The following is a 27505-nucleotide window of genomic DNA, read 5'->3' on the forward strand; positions in this document are numbered from 1 at the left end:
TGTTTCTATCTCGGCCAACAATGGTGACAAGGCTGCTCGGGGCGCCCTGACCACCGAGGTCCAGCCCCGCCAGGCCGCGCTGCCCTGTGACGCCATGAGGGTCTGGGCCGGGGAGACGTCACCACACCGCACTGTGACGCAAGAGGCTTTGTGCCACCCACGCTGCGGGGGTGGGGCTCTTTAGCCTCTGCAGGCCTCGCAGCTGCCCCCAGGGCGCAGGCGCGAGAGCCAGCTGGGGGGAGCCAGCTGGGGGCAGCCGCGGGCGCGCGCCCCGCGCAGCCAGGCCAATGACCTCTGCAGCAGGCTCCGGCGCTGGTTTGAGGCGAAGCTATTGTACAAAAACTGCAGTACCCATCATGCCCCGGGACGGAAACCCCCCTTTTCCGCAGGCGCTGAGCGGGAGCTTTGCATTCTGGGCGATGGAGTCCTGGAGCGCTTGGCCGGAGGTGGAAATAGAACGGCCACTTGCCGTGATACCTTGCGCCCGGGGCCAGCGAACCGGCGCCGCCTTCTGTGAGGCATGCTGGGAGCTGTAGTTTCCCCCCCAACCCCCCGCGAGGGAGTCTGACTCCCTGACTGGGGCCCCCCGGTCTTCTCCTTCGCGGCCGGGGGAGGGGGCGAGGAAGGGCTGCTCGCGGCGGCGGCGGCGGGGGATGGGTCTGGGCAGCCTGCGCAGCGCGAGCACCGCTGCTGTGAGGCGATGGCGGCGCGGGGTCCCTTGGGCGCCGCCCCCGCGCCCCCGCAGGGGCCTGGGCGGGGTGGCCCCCGGGGTGAGTGAGGTAAGAGCCCCGCTGGGCGCGCGCTGGGGGTTGCAGCCTGCGGGGGCAGGTAACGGAGCGGGGGGGATACGGATCGTGCTGGCTCTGTCTGGTTCGAGGGCAAGAGCTCGGCTGGCTTCGTTGTTTGGTGGGGCTCGGCCGGTGGGTGAGGCCAAGGGGGTGAGACCCCCCCCCTCCCCCGGGATGGGGTGGGGGGTCCTAGTGGCCTGCGCAGGGAGTGGGACTCCTCGGCTGACTTCCTGACCGTGCCACACACACTCCCCATGTCTGTGCCTCGGCTTCTCTAGCTGTGTCACAGGGGCCTCCGAAACCTCCCCCGCTGGTGCAGGTTTGTGAAGTGCTTTACGGTGTGACCGGCTCCATACATACCGGTACAGTCTTTCCTACGAAGCCACCAGAAGCTCCAGTTATGGCAACGGGTAGGAGTAGAGCGCGAGATTTTTCTCTCCTGGTCCTGGGAGGAGCAGAAATAGTTCATCGGTTTATTTGTATTTTTAAAATGGTCACAAAAGGCTCCTCTAATTGTTGACTAAAAATACACTAGATGAATATGTCCACAAAAACATAAGAATGGCCATACCAAAGGTCCATCTAGCTCAGCGTCCTGCCTTCTGACAGTGGCCAATGCCAGGTGCCCCAGAGGGAATGAACAGGTAATCATCAAGTCAGGGGTCAGCAGCCTTTCAGAAGTGGTGTGCCAAGTCTTCATTTGTTCACTTTCATTTAAGGTTTCGCGTGCCAGTAATACATTTTAACATGTTTCAGAAGGTCTCTCTCTATAAGTCTGTATATTACGTAGCAAACTATTGTGGTATGTAAAGTAAACAAGGTTTTCAAAATGTTTAAGAAGCTTCATTTAAAATTAAATTAAAATGCTGATCTTACGCTGCCAGCTGGCTCAGCCCGCTGCCAGCCTGGGGTTCTGTTCACCCAGGCCGGCAGTGGGCTGAGCGGGGCCGGTGGCTGGGACCCCAGGCCGGCAGGCTCAGCCTGCTGCCACTCAGCCCGCTGCTGGTCTGGGGTTTCGTCTGCTGGCTCCTGCCAGCCAGGGTCCCGGCTGCTGGCCCTGCTCCGCCCACTGCCAGTCTGGGTGCCGGTCTGGGATCCCGGCCCTGCCCACATAGAGTGGGTGCCTACATTCTTTCTCCCTGGTTCTAGCCCATTCTCTTCCTCTCTCTCTGCACTGAGCTGAGGGTGGGAGTGCACTAAGCACAGGGCTGGGGGTGAAGGAGCAGGCTGGGGGTTGCGGTATAGGGTCTGCCAGGAGCTAGAATGAGGGAGGGGGCTCAGGGTTGGGGCAGGAGGTTTGGGTGTGGAGTGCTTACCTGGGCAGCTCCCATTATGGTGCGAGGGGTGCAGGTAGGAATGGGGGGGGTGGTGCAGGAGCTCCCATTTGGTGCTCAGGGAGGGGGTGAGAATGTGAGGGGTGCAAGAGTCAGGGCATGGGGTGTGGGGGGACTGGGTATGCGTGTGGGGGGGCTGGAGTCAAGGCTGGGGTCAATGGAGGTGCAGGGGTCAGGACAGAGGGCTGAGTGTGTGTGAGGGGGCTGCTGGGGTCAGGGCAGAGGGCTGGGGGTGTGTACTAGGGTTGTGGGGGTGCTCCCAGCACCCTGCCCAGAGTGGCTCATGGCAGGGGGCTGGAGGGGATATTCCCTGATTCCACCCATCTTCCCCAAGGCTCAGAGCGCTCTATGGCTCTGCCCCTCCCTCACAAGGGTCATCAGCTGATCAGTGGCAGGGAGGGAGAGGAGGAGGGGCAGGAACCCAGCATGCTGGAGGAATAGGTGGGGGAGGGGGGACCTTGCCTGCTGGACCAAGCTTCTTCACCCTGCCCCCGCTAGTGGTGGGGTGGAGAAGAGCTGGTCAGGGCGGGCAGGATTTTTAATGGCACGCTGCTGCCTGCTGGGGTCCCAGCCTGGTTCGGCAGTGGGCTGAGCGGGGCCGGCGGCTGGGACCCAGCAGGTAGCCGTGTGCCATTAAAAATCTGCTCGCTTGCCGTCTTTGGCATGTGTTCCATAGGTTGCCGATCCCTGCATCAAATGATCCATCCCGTTGCCCATTCCCAGCTTCAGGCAAACAGAGGCTAGGGACACCATCCCTGCCCAGCCTGGCTAATAGCCATTGATAGACCTATCCTCCATGAACTTTTCTACTTCTTTTTTGAACCCTGTTATGGTCTTGGCCTTCACAACATCTTCTGGCAAAGAGTTCCACAGGTTGACTGTGCATTTGTGTGAAGAAATATTTCCTTTTGTTTGTTTGACTCGTAGCTTGTGCCAGGAGGAGAGGGAGGCAGGTCACAAGTCATGGGGGGGGGAGTGGCTCCTGTCCTGATCCTGTTTTGTAGAGCAGAATTCTAACAGGGATGCTGGAACGCGTTCACTCACTGTCTGCCCCTTAAGGAACATATAGATGTTAATGAAGGGCGCTCTTTAAAATGCCTCTCAGTGCTCTGCTGTGGTTGCTGGGCTGTTCTAATGCAATCTGATGGCTGCTTTTATGCAGCCCCTAGTGCAACCTGAACTGTGCACTAAATAGTGGATGGGCACTGGTGCCACTGTCATGTGTCATGCATTCAGACACATTAACAGCTGTGAACTGTCCATAGAACTGGGCTGAAGGTAACTGTAGCTCGCTCTGCTTTTATTTTCTCACCTTTCTGACTGAATCAATGCCCCATTGACAGAACTTATGCTGGATTGCAGGAAGCCCCAAATAGCCACCTACTTTGCATGTTCCTAAAGCTGGCTCTGGGCAAGATGCTCTGGGTGAGGGGCAGCCAGACTCCTGGGTAGTCAACTGGATATAGGGTAAACATGGCAGCTTGTTTTCTGAAGGAGCTTTTGATCTGGGACTGGCAAGTATAATGTAGTCATGCTTCTGGACCATCTCATCTCTATTCTCGTTGATTTCTGTAAGAGCAGAGCATGGTGCAATCCAAATCAGTTTGCATCACTCTGCCATAATAAGGAAAAGCCAGTGATGGGTTGGAACCACAGAGATGGGATCTATTCACTTAGCCCCTAATTGGGAGATATGGACCTGGTGGTGTTGGGGTGCAGACTCATTTCTGTTAATAACACATGCAACCCTTTATATAGGCTTCTCATCCACAGATCTCAAAGTGCTCACAAAGGTAAGTATCATTAGCCCTATTTGACAAATACGGAAGTTGAGACACAGAGGTCAGATGATGGCCAGCCTCACACAGTAGATCAGTGGCAGAGTCAGGAATGAAGCCAGGACTCCTGACTTCCAGAAACTGGACTACGTTGCCTCCCTTTAATTACATGTGTTGGCATTCTCTTTCTAAAGGGGGGAGAGGGGTAGCCTGTTCTGGCATGTGAGATTGGATGAGTGTTATTGCATGAGATAGGTTGGGAATAATACTCCTTCTTAGCCTTCATTTTTTTTTCCACCATTGGATTTTTTAGGAGCAGCTGGTCACTTTATTTAAAAAAAGAACAAAAAAAACCAAACCTTTGTTCTTCCTTTCTCTCTTTTTTTTTTTTCCCCAGTGCTGTGGTAATTGCTATAAATTTGTTTATGTTGCAGAGTCCTCCGACCTTTGGGTTCCTGTTTGACATTGATGGAGTGCTTGTTCGGGGCCGCTATGTGATTCCTGCTGCCCAGAAGGCCTTCCGGAAACTGATAGGCTCTAATGGACAGCTCCGGGTGCCAGTAGTCTTCGTGACAAATGCTGGGAATTGCTTACAGCATGTCAAGGCCCAGGAACTCTCCGATGCTCTGGGCTTGGAGGTAACAAGAGAATCAACCTCCTCTGTCCTGGGGCATTGGGTGGAGGCCTTGGGTTTTAAATTGAAATTACACAGGTAAAAAGACGCTGAGTACATGTGCGGGAGATTCTTCATTTGGACAGCAGAAATCCTGTGTCCCCCTAGCAGGAGCTCAGTGAGAATTCATTGTCATCAGTCATTCACTTTATATAACGTTCTTCAGCACTATAGGATTGGAAAACCAAAGCTAAAGAAGAACCCAAGTTTAGTCAAAATTAGAAACTAAGCATTTAAATAGCAAGAGAGCCAGTTAGAGACCCTGGGGAGATGAGTTCTTGTGCAATGTATAGCTGGTCACTTGAAACTAGTCTGAGATCACATTTCATACACACTGGCAAACAGCCATCAGCTGGGGACAGTGTGCTGACTAGTTGTCAAAAGACTTCGTGTCCCAACTTCACTTCCCTTAGCTGGCCAGTCACCTATCCCAGTGTCTGTAACTGAAAATATCATGTCTGAGCTGGAGGAAGGGGATATTATACTGCTACAAAACAAGTCCAAATGGTATGTAGCTGCACAGCTGACATCAGCACTGCCCTGCTGCCAGTTCTGTCCTTACCATTGAGCTAATTCATCCACATGTTTTTTGTATAGGAGTAGCAGGTAAGACCCAGTGGAGCAAGGTAGCCAGGCATACTCTCCAACTTAGAATTCTGGCGCAATCAAATCAGCCCATTGAGTCCAAAGATTTAAAGGTGTTCAATCCAGACTAGTTCTCAAAGCTGTGTTTTAATTCACCAGGCTCAGAAGGATAGTGGCTGAATATTTAGACTAAGCGCCTCTGGGCAGGCCCTATGTGTTCAGTCCCTACACTGCCAAGCACCCCAGTGTTTCTATCTAAATGATGATGGTCCCTAGTTCATTAGACATCTGGGTCTGGTAAGAAGGCCATCAAAAGATGGTGCTGGATTGGTTCTAGGCCAGGATATTCAGTGGGATGGAACATGTGGCGGCCTTGCTCTCAGAGGTCTAGCTCCACTTCAGAATCTGCTCCTAGTGCTATGGTGAATAGCATACAGTGGAGAAGAGAGTATTATCTGTATGCATGTTGGTTTGGGTGGTGGTTGTGGATGCAGAGTTCTTCTCTGTGTTGGCTTAACCAGCTGGAACTTGGCCTGGGGCTGTGGGTTTCCCTGATCATCCACCTCAGTGTGGGCTGGTGTTTTCATTTTTTTCCTACAAATGAAATGAGGGGAAAGTGGGTGACAGCTGAATGCTGTGTGGAGAATGGAAAGAGCTTCCATCCTGTTGACCCTGTGGTCTCTTCTTCTTCCTGCAGGTGTCTCCAGAACAAGTGATCCTCTCCCACAGCCCCCTGCGTCTCTTCCGTCAGTTCCATGAGAAGTGTATGCTGGTGTCTGGGCAGGGTCCGGTGGAGGAGAATGCCAGGAAGTATCCTTTGCAGTTCTGAGGCTGTGGACCCTGCTTGTCCCATCAGAGCTTCACAACTGTGCTGTGCTGGCCGTTCCTGGGGAGCAGTGATATCTGGATACGTACTGGGATACTCGTGTGGCCATCCTGCGGGAGGTGGGGGAGCGGAAAAAGGTCTTTTGATTTATTCTGAGCATCTTATGGGGAGGGGACACTTTGGACTATGTTGCAGTCTGTCTTCTGGATGCACCCTTGTGGTCTGTTTTGCTTCTTGCATTGAATGGGTTAGTTACAGCCCATGCTTCGTGCCTCCCTTTTACTGTGATTGGTGCAAGACTCCTAGCTTCTGTAATCTTTTATAATGCAGTCCATGCCAGGCAGCAGTCGGGCATATTATAGGCAAGTGCTGTGCAATCTTTCCTTATGCAATTTTGTCAGTGTACTCTTCTCCTCTCTCCCTGGCTCCCCCAACTCTGCTGATGCGTCTGATCTCTAACGCCCTGTGCTGCTCCAAATCTAGAACCCACTCACAAAAGCTTGGCCAAAATATATCTGTTCTATTCTGACCAATAGCTACCAGTGCTGTTTAACAGGTCAGAGAATTTCCCTGTGTTATGCACGGTCATACTAGATGATGACAATGGTTGCTGGTCTTAAAATCTATGAATCTATTCCACCTCTGTTGCACCTATCTGGTTACCAGAGACTATTGATGGGTAAGCTTCTTTCATAGATCCCAAGGTCGGAATGGATCATTGTGATATAGCCCAGGGAAGGGCAAACTTTTTGGCCTGAGGACCACGTCAGGTTTCAGAAATTGTATGGCTGTGCCTCCCCAAAAAGCCAGGCATGGCCCAACCCTCCCTGTTCCCTGACTGCCCCAGCCAACCCCTCCTCTCATTCCTGACTGCCCCCCCAGGACCCCTGCTTCATCCAACCACCCTTCTCCCTCCCCACCCCTGCCCCTGGGACCCCTACCCCCATTCAACCCGACCCCTATCCAAACCTCCCCGCCCTTACCGCGCTGCCTGGAGCACGGTGGCTGGCAGCGCAACAGCCGCGCCACCCGGCTGGAACCAGCCACGCCACTGCACAGCATAGAGCACCGGGTCAGGCCAGGCTCTGCAGCTGCACTGCGCCAGGAGCTCACAGCCCCGCCACCCAGAGCTTTGCACCGGCGGCGCAGTGAGTTGAGGCTGTGAGGAAGGGGGAACAGCAGGGGAAGGGCCGGGGCGAGCCTCCTGGGCCAGGAACTCAGGGGCTGGGCAGGACGGTCCCGCGGGCTGGATGTGGCCCGCAGGGCCGTAGTTTGCCCACCTCTGATCTAGCCTGACCTGTATAACACAGGCCATGGAACTTCCCCAAAATAATTCCTAGAACATTTTTTTTTTTTTTTTTTTTTTAAAGCAAAAGATCCAATCTTGATTTATAAATTGTCAGTGACGGAGACTCCTCCATGTGTTCTCTTGCACGAGTTTATCCACAGGCTTTTTCTTTTTAACCTTTAGACCTACTAGGCCACACTGCGTTGATTTAGGCACATGCTATTCCACTAAAGTCAGTGAATTTGCACCCACTTACCAGGTCTGAATCTGCAGCCCTCCTATTCTAGTGTTTCTGAGAGTCACTGTCCTGCTGTGCTTTGGAGACTTGAGACTTCCGAAGTTGCTGTGAATGGATTTGTTCTGAATTGTCATCTCTGGTGCTGTGGGATGGTCTTCCAGTAATGTCCTGAATCAATATTGGACTTCAAGCAGACTCTGTAGGGGAAGGAAATCACCCAGCTCTTATAGGGTAATGGGATTTCCAACTTTGGGGTGAGCTGTTCAAAATCATCTACATGACTTTGGAGCAGAAGTCCTACTGAAAGTCACTGAGACTTGTGCTTCTACATTCCTTTATGGGCTGATTTACAAAAGCACCTAATCTATAAAGAGCAGGCTCTATTTCCTTCCTTAACTGTCTGAAATAGTATGGGGTTCCGGAATGTGGTTACCATACAGGATGTGAGGAAGGCATTTCCCCTGTTGGACATGGTTGATCAAAGCCGTAGACCAAAGGAGCTGGTAAATATCAACCTGTCTGTGAGACTGAGTGACCTGGGATTATAGCATTTGTATGTTATGGCCTTTGATAGAATAGCTGCGAGATCATCTATAACTAGCCCTATTTACGCCATTCATTAGAGTGACTCTTGCTGGGGGAGGTTGGGATTGTTACTGAGCTCCCTGGAGGTCTGCATTCTCACACAGCTCTCTGCAATGGCCTCTGCTGGAAGAGGCTAGAGCTGCAGTAGCTTTGACATACCCACTTCCCCACAGTATTTCTTCACTGTTCCCTAGTGTTTACAACCAAGATTCATTTTTTTCAAGAATGATTAGTGATTTTTTTTCTTTTTTTTCTTTTGGTGGGGTGGATGTGGGGTGGCCAATTTAAGACTTCTTAAAGGGGCCCGACTTTCAGCAAGTATTGAGCACCTATCTGAAAAATCAGACCCTTGAAGGCTTCTAAATGTGGGTTTCCAAAATGAGTAGTCATTCCGGAAATTCTTGGCTCTCATCTTTACTAACACATTATGTCAATGCCAAATGTGTTTAGTTTTGTATTATTGACCCAGCCTTGCTTGTTTTTTCTGGCAGCCTCCTCTGACCACTGACTTCCCTACCATAGAAGGTAAGTGCTATGCTTTCTCCATGTGTGTACTATTATCCTGCTTGCTGTTCAGCCAAGCCAGCTGGATAGCCGTTTAGTGACAGGACACCTGACGGAATGACTGATTCAGATGCTGTAGTACACACTGTTTATCTGTCCCCTTCCAGAAGAGGTATATTGTAGTGGACCAAGTGCTTTTTATTTTATTTGTTGAATGGGTGGCTGTTCTGAACTTCCATGTACAGTATCTCTTAAATGTTTCAGGGATAATTCTGTTTGGGGAGCCGGTCCGGTGGGAGACGAGCCTGCAGCTGATTATCGATGTCCTCTTGAGCAACGGGAACCCTGGGGCAGAGCTGGCAGCAGTGCCATATCCCCATATACCTGTCCTTGCCTGCAACATGGATCTTTTGTGGATGGCAGAAGCCAAGATGCCAAGGTGAAAAACATATTTGTTAAGGTCACTTTTTGCCTAGTTTATTTAGCTACCCTGTTGATGATCTCTGCTTGAGACCTAATCTACATCATCTCTGTAATGTGGCTAGGAGACCTTTTAGTGGGGTTACAGTATATATTTGTTTCTCTAATGTTGTCTGAAAGGGTGGCACTATTTGGAGAGACCTCGAAGTTACATTGGGAACTTGGCCCAATTTTGAAAATATTGGTCCTTTTTAAATTTAGTTGCTTAAGTCCGAGTAGATACTCTGGTACTGCTAAACCCAACCAGCTTCATACTTAGCAAGGATGGCTTTCTGCATCAAGGACTATGATTACGGTGACTTCACAGTTCTGAAGGTCAACCCTTTTTGGGTTGTTGAGACAACAGAAAAATGTGCACTTTTTATTTAAGTGCAAAAAGCCTCTTCTCTTCTTTCCTTTTTGCATAAACTGGGCCATCTGGTTGAATTCATTTCACATCTTTCCAAAAGATCCACCACCCTGGAGTCAAGCCTAAGCACCAGACATCTCATCCCAAATGGAAAATTTAATAATAATAATAAAAGCAGAACTTGGCCCAGTATGCAACTTGGATACATGTCTGCAGCTGCTGGTGTCTCTAAGCCATTCATATGTGTGAGGGTAGATTTTTATTCCAATGTCTAGTAGTTAGTAAGATGGTCTCAAACAATGAGGAACACATGAGATAAGCATGAGAATCAACATGTCATGCACACTTTTTGGAGGGGCTTCTATATGGGGGCGGGGGATGGGTAGGTTCTCTGCAAGTTTAATATCCAAGTAAATTAAAAAGAATGGATGTTTCACAGGTGTAAGGTTAAGGGAATGGCAAGGTGGGGACTTCTGTTCTTCTGTCTTCAAGTTGTTTGCATGTAGGTATGGATCAGGGTTTCATCTCTCTTGGGAGATAATCATAGCCGTAAGATGGATAATGGCTTCTGTGCAAATGCCAAAGGGCCAGAGGGCACTGACACTTTTTTTCTGGGGCAGATTTGGCCATGGCACCTTTCTTGTCTGCTTGGAGAACATCTACAAAAAAGTGACTGGCAGGGAGCTGAAGTATGAGGCCCTGATCGGCAAACCCAGCATTGTCACTTACCAATACGCAGAGTATCTGATCAAACAGCAGGTGGAAAGACGAGGGTGGCCATCTTCCATCTGCAGGCTCTATGCTGTTGGGTAAGATACCTCTTCCTGTGTGTTTCCTTAGGGGCCTTCAGCCCTATTTTTTGTGGCAGAGTTCTATGAGGAATTACTTAAAAAACAAACAAAAAAAAAAAACACCTCCTGAGGCATTTCTGGAGCTTCCTATTCTAAATGCTGATCTGAATTGCATTAGGACAAAAGGTCATTAATCCATGGCTCCCTGCATCTCCATAGACATGGAATAGTCAGCCTGCTTGAGTCACTGCTGCAGGATGTGATTGAGATACACTGATTTGAAATTCCAGAGGAATGCTATGTAATAGCATCAACCAGCCAGTAACTGCATTTTAAAGCTACTTCAGACAAGGCCCATCAAACATTCTTTGGGGGTGGAGGGGGGGAACAAGAAGGAATATCTTCCTCGTAACCAGCATTGTGCAAAGGGCCGGACTCAGGGCTGTTATCATGTTCCTCTCAAGCATCTGGCATTGGCTGCTGCTAGAGTTGGTGTGCTGGATTAGACAGGCCACTGATCTGACCTGCCCAATTCTATGTAAGTACCTGACTCTAGCTCATTCCTTGCCTCCCCCCACCCACCTTTATGCTGGACCAATCCCAGCCTGCCTATGCTCAAGTCAAACTTGTAAAATAACTGATTTTCCCTCATCTGATGGCCACGCACAGGGATAATCCAATGTCTGACATCTATGGTGCAAACTTCTACAACAGCTACATCAAAGCTGCGGGTCAGGCCCGTGCCCAGGCTGAGGTGAAGAGGAGTGTGGGGATGGCGGATCCCCGGAGCGAGGGCCATTCAGAGCTGGGGAAGGATTTGTATGTCTCATTGGAGAGTTGCAAGTCAATTCTGGTCTGCACTGGGGTCTACAGTCATCACGGAGATGTGCCTACTGACCCACATGAGAGCGTGACGGAGACTGTGTTCCACGGGCACCGGGACTTCCACTTTGACCCTAGCCTAGTGGAAGCATCTTATGTGGTGGAGGATGTGAATGAAGCTGTGGAGCTAGTCTTTAAGAAGGAGAATTGGAGCCAGGAGTGAAATGGGAGTGGCAAAATTTAGTCATCAAGGTTCAGGAGGGGAGGGGAGGATTGGGATCTCCAAGCCTAACTTGTCCTAAAGTGGGGGAAAAAATTCCCAGTGCATTTTGGGGTCTGATGTTAAACGTCCCTTGTCTTAATATCAGTTGGTCAGTCTATTGTTGTTACTAGCAGGGTATCAATCTTAATCTGGCCAGGTCCATGTTTACACACTGCTGTTGCTCCTGTGCATTAAACTGTAATGGGGACAGGATGGTATAGATCATCCTTGTCACCTCTGCCCCCATGTTTTTGTGAAGCTCTGGTCAACTAGAGTCCTTTCCTCTTTCAAACCCCCTCCGTGCTTGAGAGGCTTATCCCTGTTACACAGGGTGGGGGGAGGTGGAGGGAAGCATCACAGACCCATGCATCAGTTCTGTCCTATACAAACCTTTAAGTAGGATGTAAGTGGAGCCTGGCCTCTGTACTGACCCTCTGCCTGGGGTGAAATTGATAATGAAGGGTTAATGTCTCTTCCAAATGTGCTTTGATGCCCTGGCCTGCTAACTACCCCTGTTTGTCTGGGGATTGAGAGTGCACATAGTGTTGTCTTGATATAGCACCTGTGTTCTTTCCTAAGGGGGAGCACAAGGAGCCTTGCTCCAAAGATGCCTAGGAATTAACCTGGGCTTATAAACTACCAGAGGCAAGGAAGCAGCATTTTGCAGCAGCACGAAGTTGTGAAGCCTAATAGGGTCAGTGGGGATACCAAAATGGACCCTTGCACCATCTATAAGAGTGATGAAACCTCCCCTACTGTGCCCCCTCCCCCCTTGGCTCTGCTTCCAGGGAGGGTCCCTGGGAACTAGGTCAGTAGCTCAAGCCCACCCTGCATTGCTGGATGCTGTGATAGGTCACCCATTTACTTAGGTAGAGCTGTTAAATTGCCCTTTGGGAGAGGAGCCATAAACATCAGCCAAAGCTAGGGCCTCTGGCCATTCCTAGTTTTGGTCTCTGGGCTTTTTAAATGCAGAACTTTTTTTCCTAGATGTAGTTTGCTCCTCAGGGATGCCTGTAAACTCTAATTCTCTTTCCCTTTCCTTCCTCTCCCCAAATTGCAGAGAAGTGCTCTCCAAAGTTGTCACTGCTACTCCTGGATTGGCTAGCAGCTTCATGCTGCTGCAGCAGTGCCCAACCCCGCTTTAACTTTGCTTCCAGTTTCTTAGCCCTTGCTATTAGGGGAGAGTTTGAGGCCTGTCTGTTCATTAAAAATCCTTAAGAATATCTGTGAAAATTTCTCAAGATGAAACTCAATATGAATACTTAGTCCTGCCATGAGTGCAGGGGCCTGGACTAGATGACATTCTAGTCCTATGATTTTATGGAAGATGTCAGCTCAGAAACAGGTTAATTGTAATCCTTGAAAAAATTCATGTGATCCACCCTGGCACCACCACAAATGATTCTTGATATCAAGTGGAGAGGCCTGACTGATGTCTCTAGTTTTTGTGCACTTCTGTTGATATCACTGGAGTTACTGACTCACACCACTAAATGAGATCAGCATTCAGGGCCAGTGTCTCTTTGCAAACATACCCATTTTAAGCAGCCACTCCTGCAGAGCATAAGCTGTGATCTTTTTATAAGTATATTTTGTTCTCAATTAAAATATCGGAGGTCAGGTTTGTTGATTTCCTATGAGCACCTTTTTTTCCATAGCTCCTCTTTGGTAACACTGGATTAGCCTAGTAGGATTGTACAGGGTACCAGGCTCCTTCCTTCTACCTGAAACACTAATTTAGGGGGCTGTAGTCTCTGAAGCAAGATGTGTATTCTGTCAGTGACCCTACAAAGAGGTAGTGTGTGTGTGTCTCTTCTTCCCTACTCCCCTTGGTTACTGTGATACTTTGGGGTATAATACAGACCAGTGAGGAGCTGTGTCACCACTTGACTAGTAACTTGGGGTGCCTCACAATGCTTTGCTGCTGTAGCTTCCCACTTGAGGTCCTCACAAACAGCATGCAGGTCACACCCTGAGTGCCCATGTATAGCCACAGCCCTGGTCCAGCAGCTCTGACCCCAGCAGCCTGCCAGCGACATCAGCTTCTACCAGCTTTAGTCACTACTTGTAGGGCGATCCCAACACACTCCCAGTCCTAGATTTCCCCCAAAAAACATGTTCTGCACTGTCCAGCCCTCTCCTGGACAGTCCAAATATTTTATGTCAGTTACCCCTTTAAGGTGATCAACATCCAACAGTCTGCTACTTTCAATGAAGTTACCCAAACTATTCACAACACTGGATTAGTTTTAAAGAATAAAACAAGTTTACTTACAAAGAGATTGAGTACAAGTAATGAGGCATTAAAGTTAGAAATGGTTACAAGAAAAAATAAAGATACAATGTTTTCTAAACTTCACCTTGAACCAACTCTGGTTTGTTAAATCCTTTCAGTACACTCTCACCAAACTCAGGCCAGGATCTGGTCACAGAAATCCAATGGCTGTATCTTTTGTTGTCTTAGGTGATGAAAGAGATGGATGCGTTACCCAAAATCAGACCTAAAGCACTGCTGTAATGGCCCGTCTGTATCAGTAAATAGTCAGTTTTGTCTGGTTTAGTAGATAACAGGAGATAGCCCAGAAATCGCCAGGATTTTACCAGGGGGCTTCTACTCAACCTGTGACTAACTCCCCAGAACAGTCAGTTAACCTTTGGGAGGACACAGATACAGCCTTCTGCTTGAAGGATTGACACTTAAGCAGTAATTCTTCAAAAACAAAAAATCTTTATTTTAACACAATATTTCCTAATACAATAACTCTAAACATAATGAAAACACAGCAGATCTAAAATATAGATCAAAGAAATAAACCACCCCCTTTAACAAAGGCATAAAATTCTATTAGCACAGATGCATATTGAAGTACCCAAAATTGAAATATCCTGCAAATGGAAAACACCTCTAAATGGTTATGTTCTATTTGTGATAGCCAAATGCTGACCATGAGTTCTTAAACATTAAAACTATACATATAACAATAAAACACATACACAATCATCCAGCTTTATTATTCTATACATACACCTTTATACATTACATAAATATGTCCTTATGTTTACTTCTTTAATGTTTCTTCATTTCAACTGGTCTTTCTGCTCTATCAAAATAGCATTAATATTAATTAAAGGTACTTTTCTGTTGCTTGCTTCTTAGTAATTTAGCTCTTTTAGTAGTCTTCCTTCTTTCCTGGTTCTAGCTACTCCAATACCATCTTCCCACACACACACCAGTACCTTTTCTCTCACACAATAAAGCCTGTCAGCTTAGCTCCCTGCCTTTTATACATATTTTGACCTGTTCTGATTGGTTGTTTCTTTAATCCCTATCATTATCAGCCAATCAGCTTCAAGCTCTTTCTCTGTCAATTAGACTGGACCTGTTTGAAGACCTGTGTTCTGCCTAACCCCTCCTCTCAGGTTTTGGAGCGACCTTTGTATCGCCTCAGCCTGCCTGTTTGCTATTAGTTGACCAGACCTCCATTTTGGATTTCTCTGACTTTGTGACTGCTTACAACACCATTTTGTTTTCCCTTGCTCTAACTGCTTAAAACCATCTTTATTAACCATTTACATTCTTATAACTATCAAACAAATTATATACTTATATGCACCTTAACATTATGTTTCACTGTCACCACTCCAGTTTACTAATTCAAACAAGACCAAATCTCAGTCGTTTCCAACTTCAGCTAATGGGTGACAGAAGTAGGATTGGGCTCCCAATATGTAGAAACCTTCACCTTGTAATAGTCAAGGAGCAGTTTGGGTCTGTTTCATCTGTTCAACACCCTCCCACTCCTTCCACCAAAAGAGACTGTTCTATTCAGCATCTATGTGCAAAGCCCATGGGTCCTCTGGCAGCTGGCTCCCATTGAGCAAAAGTATTGCTTCAGAATGTTGGGCAATCCTGATGGTTGATTGGCTGAGGTAGTCACATGCTTTTAAGCATAAACTGACATCTTCTATCTGGCCTCCTTATTGAATGCTTAACCTAAGCATGAAGTTCATCTTTTCCCCCCTGCTAGTAGTGATCTAGGTTATGCTGTGGAAGCACTACTAGAAGTCACTACTGAAGCAATTAAATGACAGAAAACTGGATGCCTCAGAAGACTGACAATAATGGGATGCAGAATCTTTCAGCTCTAGCTGAATGGTTCAAATCAGCCTACGTCAGTGGTTCTCAAACTTTAACAACCCGCGAACCCCTTTCACGAAAATATCAACTCTCACGAAACCCCCTCCTAAAAATGAATATTTCCAGGGATTTTCTCCCTTACCTGAGCATAAATTATAGAAGCAGTGATCCTGGAAATAATTTGGGTTTTTCATGACAAGCTCATTACACACTATTATTATATTATTATTTATCATTACAGTATTAATTTTATTACATTATGAAAATGGCAACACTCTTCCAAGATTTCACTTTTGTTGCTCATATCACTTCAATTGAGCCTACATGTTTCATCAAGGAGTACCAGACATGAAACAGCATTAAGGTATTTAAGAAGACAACTCAAATAAAGAGTTCCTCCCACAAGCATTTGGGTCTTGAGCTGTCCAAGCAAACAACACACAACTACAATAAAGCTTAAACTTGTTCTGCTAGTAAGTCATGGTCCCGGGGCTCCGGCTGCTGGCCCCCATGCTCTGCAGGGCTCAGGCGGCCAGCGCCTGGGGTCCTCAGGAACAACTCTGTCCACCATTACAGAATTTTTTCCTGAGAACCCCCTGACACATGTTGTGAACCACTGGTCTATATCGACAGTGACTGCAAGTGGTTAATTGCAGAAGCCTGTTCAATGGCCTTTATTAAATGAGTCTTGTCCTAGTGCACAAGAATATTATCACTAAAAACAACGTCTCTGCTGACAGTAAGCAACCTCCTGTGAGACCAGCAACAAAAAGAGCATGAACGTGAAGCCTGAACTTGTCTCTCATCCCTAGAAGCAGGCCTCCTGCATCTGAGTTGAGGCACGTTGGCAAGGCAGTGGAGGAAACTTCCAGAAAGGGCAGCTGTAGTGCATCTGTTACATAGCTAAAGAGAGGACTTTAGTGTTATGCCCCTATCTTTCACAAGCAATACATTAATCTAATAAAACAAAGACTAGTAAGAGAAAAAAAATTCCCGCTTGTTAACTAGAATGGATAAAATGAGATAGCTGGCCTTTTTAACTTTCATTTTTTTGCCTCGGCCTAGGCTCAATTCTAAAACATGCCAGGCCTGTTATGACCTGTTTTATTCATAAATAAGTGCACACACTAATTTAAAAAAAGTCTGGAGCATAATCATGGCATTTCACATTTTCATTAAAGGCCGTAATCATTTCAGTTTAACTTGGTAACAAATTGCTACATGTATGTACTGTCTATAGCAAAAATGACTGTACCCATGACTTTACAGTACAGAATGAGCACTTTGGTGACATATTTTCAGTGTTTGAAATAAATCAATTGAAATATCTCTGTATTTTATTACTGGCCTGGTGAAAATTGTTATACCTAAGCCTATAGGCTTCCATCCTGCACATTTGAATTGATCAGATAACTGCAGTGTCAAATGTGCGTCACAGAATCATTGTTCAGTGTTCTCATCCCACGCTTGCTGCATTTTAAATGTGATTCCTCTAATTCAAACTCTCAGAATTCAGTGTAGCCTCTTCCATTTTTCCCTCCTCAAGCTCCCAATTTTTGAGAGCCCTTGAGAGACATAATTAGGATTTTAGTACCTCGTCTTTACTTTCTGCATGTTTTATCTCATTTCCCAGAAGTAAAACAGCTGGTTTGTTTCCTCTTGAATTTTGCCAGAAACAACTGCCCCTTGCTAAAGCCAGGCCCTTCCACTAAAGAGGGATGGGAGAGAGGGAGAGGGCTTTTGGGGCCCTTTGCTTCCTACTTCCCACATAATTGTGAAGCCTGAACATGGTAATTTTTAGGCAGTTGCAATATCTATTTTATTAAAACCTGCTTGCAGCTGTTGGCTTCCGTTGGGTTTGGTATCAGTTTTAATCAGACACCCTAGCCATAATTTGAAATTTGCTAAAAATGGAAGAGATAGGCATGGAGGTTATTTAAAATTTAGTCTATGTGCTTCATGCTACTGTTGCTTGCTGTTAAAGAACTGTTACCACCTCCATGTGCTGCACCAGGAATTTTGTGATATACTGGATCACCAGAGAAACAGTTAGCTTATTGTATTTCACCCTGCAGTGCTCAAGGATTAGACCACAGACGTATTTTGCTTTTTGAGATTGAGAATGTCATTTCTATTTTTCCCATGTATAAGCAGGGGATTTGTCCCACCATAGTAGAGGAATTTCTCTATGTACGTAGTACCCTGGATGAACTGAGTAACAAAAGGATCTGAGTCCCTGGCCCAATTCCCTTCACCTCAGTACCTGCATACCTTGACTTTCCCTCCTGGCCCCATGTGAACAGGACTCTGACCACAATAGGGAGAACCGAGTCCAGGGGTTTCCTGGGCATTTACCTCAGTCCCTCTGTGGTCAAGGACGACCCTAATCCAGGATACTTCTAACTCCCTTGTTACCTTTTCAACCTGCAATCACTGCAGTTCATTTGAACAGACATACAATTGATTTACAGTTACACCAAAACTTTCTTTTGGGATTAAAGAGCATTTTGCAGCATCAGCACTGTGAGGAAATGGCCTGGGTAAGGGTCAGTGCAGCAATCTCGAAAGTGCAATAAACTTTACAGTAACAACAGCGTGCAGTGTCTTCTTCCTGGACCTGAACGTGCTGCTGTGACGGCAGTGCCCCAGGATGAGTTTGGGCTCTATGTGACAGACCCCATTCTCCACCGTCGGTTCTGGCCTCCTGTCAGGCCACATCCAACTCTGGCTCTGCACTTAATGCTTTCTGACAGATGCTGGCAAAGGAGCCTATCTCCTCCTCTCTCCCTACACCAGTGCACCAGACCCTCTGAAAGTGCTGGAGACTCACCCCAATGCTGCTCTGACCCCGGCTGTTGCACTCTCCCTGGCTCCTCTGGCTCTGGGCTGTTGCACTTGCCCAGGCTGAGCTCTGGGCTGCTGCACCCATCTTGGCTCTACCTTGCCCTGCTAGGGAAGTCCCAGCTCACAGAAGGACAGGCCGTTGATTTCCTCATTGGCCTACCTGTAGTGTCAATCCTACTGACTAGGAGTGCTCGCTTCTCCCCATTGGCCCTGACTCGTCTTTGGCCCTGCCCTTTTCTGCTGGTATTGGGAGAGGACCAACCAAAACACCCCCTCGAAGTTTCAGTAAGGGGCCAACAGCCCCCTTGCACAAGGGATTTCACTAGGTCCCTTATTAGTACTACCTTTTTAGTCTTCCTGTTCGCTTACCCCCAGAATGGTAATTGGAGCGTTCCTCATCGTAGCCAAGTGTATGGGACAGATGCTCTGACCAATAGCAGACCACAAGTCCCAAAAGCTTTGGGAAACAAAACTCCAATCAAAAGGCAAAAACAATCCATCCACTGAAGGCAATACCTTCAGGGCAGCTAAATGAATATTAGCCAACGCATGGTACCCATAGCACAGCTAAGTGCATTGCTAAGAACATCCAGATGCCTTTGGTGCAGCCATCAAGACAAAGCAATTACCTCAAGCAACACTAACGGTACATGGGGTAACCCTTCAATAAACTAGACTATTGCAAGGTGGGTGAGGACTGGTGGACTGAGCTTTTCAGAGTGGCAGCTGAATTCACAACCCATGCAACTGGTAGAACTAAAACACAGGTCTCACTGTTCAAAGTATAATAGCTAGCAACATTAAAAGCAATAGAGATTTACTGGGTCAAAAGCTCTCACTTTTCAATAGGGCCCAGTAGCCATCTGAAGAATCATCATCAAGCCTGTCAGCGAAACAAAAGTCAGGGTGTCAGCCTGACAAAATTCATGCTCAGGTGGGTACACTTACCCTAATCTGAAGACAAAGCGCCAGTATATTAGAAAGCGGTGCTAACATTATATCTAAGTTGTTTGAAAACAATGCTGCCAAGAATAGTTATAGTTAGTGACAAAACCTTGGCTCCATCCCATCTGATCTGCAGGTCTCCTGAACCAACAGTATCAGAGGGAATGTACAGAGGATCTCCTGATTCCAGTCAAAGTACGCCACTCTGTCATGTTTGCTCTCAGAACTGGAGGCAATTGTGAGATCCAGGTGAGATTTATGCCTCTTACAGCACACATAATGCCCAACTGAGTGCTAACTAAGACATTTGTGTCATTGTACAAAACTCTGTTCAAAGAATCTGCCTGGACATTGTTCGCTAGCCTTTTCAAGGTTTGTGGACTCTGTAGAATAAACTAAGTGAACAGCCCAAGTCCACTATCTGGAAATATTACTTTAGATTTAAGGGAGGTGAGAAGGGAATTCCATGATAAGCACGTGTTACTTTTGCCTTTTACATCTTGAATGACCAGAACCATAAGTAGCTCATGTAAAGTAATATCATAATCAGGCTTATGGTGGCCACAGACACAACCTGACTAAAAGTTATTACCCAGTTACACTGTTATGGAATCTGTTTATGGACCAAAGTTCAGCTGCAACATGAATACAGCTACATGCATGACTATGCTAACAGTTGAGGTACAGGAGGTCAGGATAGCAGGATTTGCCCTCTTTTAAGTTGCTGCTAATAGATGGATCCTTGTAACTAGTTGGCCTGATATAACAGAGTCTGTCCCATTAACATAAGTGATTGAGGCCAATGTCACCTTATAGGCAGTAATTTTTCACCCGCTGAGGAAAAGCACTACCAGTAATCCCAGCTACTGATGTCCTTATCTCAGTTGAGGATCCCAAACATCCCAGGACTGAAAAACACTTTTACTGGTGCTGGACACTTCAGGCAAGTGATATACTGGTCACTAATGCCAAAAACCTTGTCATAAATATAAAGGGAAGGGTAAACCCCTTTAAAATCCCTCCTGGCCAGAGGAAAACTCCTCTCACCTGTAAAGGGTTAAGAAGCTAAAGGTAACCTCGCTGGCACCTGACCAAAATGACCAATGAGGAGACAAGATACTTTCAAAAGCTGGGAGGAGGGAGAGAAACAAAGGGTCTGTGTCTGTCTGTATGCTGCTTTTGCTGGGGACAGAACAGGAATGGAGTCTTAGAACTTTTAGTAAGTAATCTAGCTAGGTATGTGTTAGATTATGATTTCTTTAAATGGTTCTGAGAAAAGAACTGTGCTGAATAGAATGACTATTCCTGTCTGTGTACCTTTTTTGTAACTTAAGGTTTTGCCTAGAGGGATTCTCTATGTTTTGAATCTAATTACCCTGTAAGGTATCTATCATCCTGATTTTACAGAGGTGATTCCTTTACTTCTATTAAGTCTTCTTGTAAGAAAACTGAATGCTTTTTCATTGTTCTCAGATCCAAGGGTTTGGGTCTGTGGTCACCTATGCAAATTGGTGAGGATTTTTACCAAACCTTCCCCAGGAAGTGGGGTGCAAGGGTTGGGAGGATTTTGTGGGGGAAAGACGTGTCCAAACTACGTTTCCCAGTAAACCCACTTAAAGTTTGGTGGTGGCAGTGGAAATCCAGGGTCAAAGGATAAAATTAATTTGTACCTTGGGGAAGTTTTAACTTAGGCTGGTGAAAGTAAGCTTAGGAGGTTTTCATGCAGGTCCCCACATCTGTACCCTAGAGTTCAGAGTGGGGAAGGAACCTTGACATAGTGGCAAAGTGGTGGGATTAACCTGAAATCATTTTGAGATCAATTTGAGATTTTTTGGAACCAGAAAAACAGATTTTTAAAAAAGAAATATTTTTTTTCCTTTGGGGCTGCTGGAAAGGAGGTCCAACTGAAAGCAGCTAGTTTTTTTTCTGCTTTGGGGCCAGAGCAGGGACAAAAGGGGATTATCTTTGTGAATTGCAGGTTTTCTTTGCCTGGAAACAGGGTACTTAACCTCCTGCAGGGAAATTCACAGTCTTTGCAAACCAGAAGCTTTTTTTTTTCCCCCTAAAAGTAAATAGGGGGGTGTTTTACCCATTTGCCTGGAGACAAAAGTGGCAGGGTTTTTTTTTTTTTTTTTTTTTTTTTTTTACAAGGAGCACAGGTGTGAAAAGGAATTTTTTCCCTTTGGGCTGCTGGTAAGCCAGTTTCCAAGTAGTTGGAGGTTTTTTGCTTTGATTTGGGGCCAGAGCACAGACAAAGGGAATTGTCTTTTTCTGTAGGCTGACAATCACTATCCGAGAATAAGTATCCTATTCCAGCACAGCAAAATTTTACAGCCAAGTTTTGTTGGTTTATTTCTAAACCTCGGGTGTAAAGTTAGTTAAAAACAGAGCGGTTAGGATGACAGAATCCATGGCACAACAAAAGATGGAATTAGCCAGATTTCAGGCTGAAGAAAAACAAAAGGAACATGAAAGACAGATAGAACTCATGCAGCTAGAGAAGGAGGTACAGGAGGCTGCCCACAGGAGGGAAATGGAGGCAAGGAAGCATGTGGAGGAGGAGAAGGAAAAAGAGAGGAAGCATGCACTGGAGATGGAGAAGGTAAAGGCTCAGCAGAATATACCAACAAACCCTAGCAATCCTTCTCCAGGTACCATTCCCCATCCCAGAAAGTTCCCCACCTACAAGGCAGGCGATGATACTGAGGCCTTCTTAGAAAACTTCGAAAGGGCCTGCCTTAGGTACAGCATCTCTACCGACCAATACATGGTAGAGCTGAGGCCACAGCTCAGTGGACCCTTAGCTGAGGTGGCGGCTGAAATGCCTAAAGAACACATGAACAAGTATGAACTGTTTAAATTCAAGGCAAGAGTCAGAATGGGGATAACACCTGAACATTCTCGTCGGCGGTTCAGAGCCCTAAGGTGGAAACCAGACGTGTCATTTACCCGACATGCCTACCACATTGTGAAACATTGGGATGCCTGGATATCAGGAGCAAGTGTTGAATCTCCAGTAAATTTGCCCTTCCTAATGCAAATGGAACAATTCTTAGAGGGTGTTCCTGAGGAAATAAAAAGATACATCCTAGATGGGAAGCCCAAAACTGTAATCGAGGCAGGAGAGATTGGAGCCAGATGGGTGGAGGTGGCAGAGAAGAAGAAAACTGGCCGCAGTTGGAGCGGAGACCAGAAGGGACAACCCCAGACCACACCCTATTACCGGGGGCCGCCCAAAGCCCCACCTACCTCCCAAAGAACCCTCCAGACCCCTTATCGTCCCATCACCCCGTTCTCCAGCAACCCACCTTGCCTCAGTGACCCGTCAGCTGGATGATGTTTTAAATGTAACGAGCTGGGGCATGTAAAGGCCAACTGCCCCAAGAACCCCAACAGATTACAGTTCATTGCACTGGAATCATACCAGAGGTCCGCAGGCCCAGATACCTCCCAGATACCCTTGGAGCGGAGGGAAACTGTGAGTGTGGGCGGGAAGAAGGTCACCGCATGGAGGGACACCGGAGCACAAGTGTCAGCTATTCATGCTTCCTTAGTGGACCCCAATTTAATCAACCCAGAGATCCAAGTGACGATTCAACCCTTCAAGTCCAACTCTTTCGATTTGCCTACAGCCAAGTTGCCTGTTCAGTACGAGGGCTGGTCAGGAACATGGACTTTTGCAGTCTATGATGATTATCCCATCCCCATGCTGTTGGGGGAAGACTTGGCCAATCATGTGAAGAGGGCCAAGAGAGTGGGAATGGTCACTCGCAGCCCGGCTAAACAAGCTGTGAGGCCTAGCTCTGTTCTGGAAACTCTATCAGGACCCGGTCAGAGGTGATGGACCCGGATCCCAGGTCAATGTCTGCAACAGCAGTAGTGGATCCAGTCCCGGAGACCCAGACGGAACCAGTCCCAGAACCGGAACCAGCGGAACAACCAGCACCAGACCCGTTGCCAACACTGAATCCAGTACTTGCAACCTCAACATGAGAGGGCCCCACCGAACCTGAACCGGCAGCAGCCCATAACCCTACACAAGAGGCTCAGCCGGAGCCTGAACCCCAACATAGTGTCCAAGCGGAGAGTGGTTCACAGTCAACGGAAACAGCCCCATCCCCTACATCGCTTCCAGAGGGACCAAGCATAGGTCCACAATCCAATGAGGAACTGATGTCTCCAGCATCAAGGGAACAGTTCCAGACCGAACAGTAAGCAGATGAAAGCCTCCAGAGAGCTTGGATGGCGGCACGGAGCAACCCACCGCCTCTCAGCTCTTCTAATCGATCCAGGTTTGTTGTAGAAAGAGGACTTTTATACAAGGAAACTCTTTCTGGTGGACACCAGGAAGACTGGCATCCTCAGAGACAGTTGGTATTTCCAACTAAATACCGGGCCAAGCTCTTGAGCTTAGCCCACGATCACCCTAGTGGCCATGCTGGGGTGAACAGGACCAAAGACCGTTTGGGGGGGTCATTCCACTGGGAGGGAACGGGCAAGGATGTTTCTACCTATGTCTGATCTTGTGAAGTATGCCAAAGGGTGGGAAAACCCCAAGACCAGGTCAAAGCCCCTCTCCAGCCACGCCCCATCATTAAAGTTCCATTTCAGTTAGTAGCTGTGGATATTCTGGGTCCTTTTCCAAAAAAGACACCCAGAGGAAAGCAGTACATACTGACTTTCATGGATTTTGCCACCCGATGGCCGGAAGCAGTAGCTCTAAGCAACACCAGGGCTAAAAGTGTGTGCCAGGCACTAGCAGACATTTTTGCCAGGGTAGGTTGGCCCTCCGACATCCTCACAGATGCAGGGACTAATTTCCTGGCAGGAACTATGAAAAACCTTTGGGAAGCTCATGGGGTAAATCACTTGATTGCCACTCCTTACCATCATCAAACAAATGGCATGGTGGAGAAGTTTAATGGAACTTTGGGGGCCATGATACGTAAATTCGTAAATGAGCACTCCAATGATTGGGACCTAGTATTGCAGCAGTTGCTCTTTGCCTACAGAGCTGTACCACATCCCAGTTTAGGGCTTTCCCCATGTGAACTTGTATATGGCCATGAGGTTAAGGGGCCATTACAGTTGGTGAAGCAGCAATGGGAGGGATTTACACCTTCTCCAGGAACTAACATTCTGAACTTGGTAACCAACCTACAAAACACCCTCCGAACCTCTTTAGCCCTTGGTAAAGAAAATTTACAGGATGCTCAAAAAGAGCAAAAAGCCTGGTATGATAAACATGCTAGAGAGCGTTCCTTCAAAGTAGGGGACCAGGTCATGGTCTTAAAGGCGCTCCAGGCCCATAAAATGGAAGCATCGTGGGAAGGGCCATTCACGGTCCAGGAGCGCCTGGGAGCTGTTAATTATCTCATAGCATTCCCTACCTCCAACCGAAAGCCTAAGGTGTACCATATTAATTCTCTAAAGCCCTTTTATTCCAGAGAATTAAAGGTTTGTCAGTTTACAGCCCAGGGAGGAGAGGACGCTGAGTGGCCTGAAGGTGTCTACTACGAAGGGAAAAGTGCTGGTGGTGTGGAAGACGTGAACCTCTCCATGACCTTTGGGTGTATGCAGCGACAGCAGATCAAGGAGCTGTGCACTAGGTACGCGCCAACGTTCTCAGCCACCCTAGGACTGACTGAATGGGCATACCACTCCATTGACACAGGTAATGCTCACCCAATTAAAGTCCAACCTTACTGGGTGTCTCCTCAAGCTAAAATTGCTATAGACCGGGAGATCCAGGATATGTTACAGATGGGTGTAATCCACCCCTCTGGAAGTTAATGGGCATCTCCAGTGGTTCTAGTTCCCAAACCAGATGGGGAGATGTTTTTGCGTGGACTACTGTAAGCTAAATGCTGTAACTCGCCCAGGCAACTATCCAATGCCTATTAACTATCCAATGCCTATTAGATGAACTATTAGAGAAACTGGGATGGGCCCAGTTCATCTCTACCTTGGACTTAACCAAGGGGTACTGGCAGGTACCGCTAGATGAATCCGCCAAGGAAAGGTCAGCCTTCACCACACATCTCGCCACCTTCCAAAGACTTGTTGATGGTCTCCTAGCAGGATTAGGAGAATATGCCGTCGCCTACCTTGATGATGTTGCCATATTTTCAGATTCCTGGGCAGAACACCTGGAACATCTAAAAAAAGTCCTTGAGCGCATAAGGGAGGGAGGACTAACTGTTAAGGCTAAGAAGTGTCAAATAGGCCTAAACAGAGTGACTTACCTTGGACACAAGGTGGGTCAAGGAACTGTCAGCCTACAGGCCAAAGTGGATGCTATCCAAAAGTGGCCTGTCCCAAAGTCAAAGAAACAGGTTCAATCCTTCTTAGGCTTGGCTGGTTATTACAGACGATTTGTACCGCACTACAGCCAAATCGCTGCCCCACTGACAGACCTAACCAAAAAGAAACAGCCAAATGCCGTTCAGTGGACCGAAACGTGTCAGAAGGTCTTTAACAAGCTTAAAGCAACACTCATGTCTGACCCTATACTAAGGGCCCCAGACTTTGACAAACCGTTCCTAGTAACCACAGATGCGTCCAAGCGTGGTGTGGGAGCAGTTTTAATGCAGAAAGGACCTGATCAAGAATTCCACCTTTCTCCGCAGAAAACTGTCTGAGAGGGAAAGCAACTGGTCAGTCAGTGAAAAAGAATGTTACGCCATTGTCTATGCCCTGGAAAAGCTACGCCCATATGTTTGGGGACGGTGTTTCCACCTGCAAACTGACCATGCAGCGCTACAGTGGCTTCATGCCGCCATGGGAAATAACAAAAAACTTCTTCGGTGGAGTTTAGCTCTCCAAGATTTTGATTTCGACATCCAACACATCTCAGGAGCTTCTAACAAAGTGGCTGATGCACTCTCCCGTGAAAGTTTCCCAGAATCAACTGGTTAAAATCGTGCTTGAGATGTGGAAAATATTGTTAGTCTTTATGTACTTGGTAGTATATTTAGAGGTGCATGTGTCTTATTAATTCTGTTTTCCTAAAGCTCCAGGAAGAAACCCTAGCCAGCGTTTCACCCTAGCTGAGATTTGGGGGGGGCGTGTCAGAAATATAAAGGGAAGGGTAAACCCCTTTAAAAATCCCTCCTGGTCAGAGGAAAAATCCTCTAACCTGTAAAGGGTTAAGAAGCTAAAGGTAACCTCGCTGGCACCTGACCACAATGACCAATGAGGAGACAAGATACTTTCAAAAGCTGGGAGGAGGGAGAGAAACAAAGGGTCTGTGTCTGTCTATATGCTGCTTTTGCCAGGGACAGAACAGGAATGGAGTCTTAGAACTTTTAGTAAGTAATCTAGCTAGGTATGTGTTAGATTATGATTTCTTTAAATGGCTGAGAAAAGAACTGTGCTGAATAGAATGACTATTCCTGTCTGTGTACCTTTTTTGTAACTTAAGGTTTTGCCTAGAGGGATTCTCTGTGTTTTGAATCTAATTACCCTGTAAGGTATCTACCATCCTGATTTTACAGAGGTGATTCCTTTACTTCTATTAAGTCTTCTTGTAAGAAAACGGAATGCTTTTTCATTGTTCTCAGATCCAAGGGTTTGGGTCTGTGGTCACCTATGCAAATTGGTGAGGATTTTTACCAAACCTTCCCCAGGAAGTGGGGTGTGAAGGTTGGGAGGATTTTGGGGGGAAAGACATGTCTAAATTACGTTGCCCAGTAAACCCACTTAAAGTTTGGTGGTGGCAGTGGAAATCCAGGGTCAAAGGATAAAATTAATTTGTACCTTGGAAGCGCCAATCCTTTGTACAGCAGAACAGGGCTGGGGACCAGGTCATATCCCTGCTTCAACCCAGCCCTAGTGTCAAACCTAAACCAAAGCTCAACAATTGGTTCAAGCTCTTTTACTGACATGGCTGATGTGTTGTGACCAAAGATGGTAACGCAAAAATTATCTCAAAGCACTAGAAAGCTTCCAGCGTAAGGTAGGGTTTCTTGGGCAAAAACAAAAATGCAGAATGTTAGTGCAAAAGTTGTGATCGAAAGCATCTGTGCTCCTAGAAAAACTGTGGCAATAGTAGATGGACTTCATCTATCGGACGTGAACTATCATCAAATGAGCACAGCTACCTTAAGGAGACTTGGTTTAACAGCCTCAGCCAGGAAGAACCTGCATTGGGTCTGGCACCAAAAGAAGGTGAAATGATATACAAAAGCATGGCTTTATCAATCCTGTGTACTTCCGACCCTCTTACAGGGATCTGAAACATGGATGTTGCTTAAACAATATAGCAGGAGGTATT

General features: G+C 47.0%; 1 protein-coding gene across 4 annotated transcripts; it reads left to right on the forward strand.

Annotated features, from left to right (window-relative positions):
• The first annotated feature begins 437 nt into the window (after positions 1–437).
• Positions 438–27505, forward strand: HDHD5 (haloacid dehalogenase like hydrolase domain containing 5). Of its 4 annotated transcripts, none has more exons than XM_073320145.1 (9): positions 438–779; positions 4335–4538; positions 5856–5968; positions 7920–8013; positions 8587–8620; positions 8864–9038; positions 10049–10237; positions 24678–24839; positions 25860–27505. In XM_073320145.1, the coding sequence occupies exons 1-9, from the start codon at positions 654–656 to the stop codon at positions 26146–26148; spliced, it is 1386 nt and encodes a 461-aa protein (XP_073176246.1). In that variant the 5' UTR covers positions 438–653; the 3' UTR covers positions 26149–27505. The 4 variants fall into 4 exon arrangements, with proteins under 4 accessions (XP_073176246.1, XP_073176255.1, XP_073176272.1 ...); XM_073320154.1 differs by having other exon boundaries at positions 24678–24904; positions 25860–26145; XM_073320171.1 differs by having other exon boundaries at positions 25363–25952.

This window comes from Lepidochelys kempii, chromosome 1 (assembly GCF_965140265.1).
Source record: "Lepidochelys kempii isolate rLepKem1 chromosome 1, rLepKem1.hap2, whole genome shotgun sequence".
In the NCBI taxonomy this organism is placed as follows: Eukaryota; Metazoa; Chordata; order Testudines; family Cheloniidae; genus Lepidochelys; species Lepidochelys kempii.

Coding starts and splice junctions, on each gene's coding strand:
- HDHD5 (XM_073320145.1), top strand. CDS start 654: ATGGGTCTGGGCAGCCTGCGCAGCGCGAGCACCGCTGCTGTGAGGCGA. Junction 780..4,334: donor TGGCCCCCGGGGTGAGTGAG/GTAAGAGCCCCG, acceptor TTTATGTTGCAG/AGTCCTCCGACCTTTGGGTT. Junction 8,014..8,586: donor GCCGTAGACCAAAGGAGCTG/GTAAATATCAAC, acceptor TTTTTCTGGCAG/CCTCCTCTGACCACTGACTT.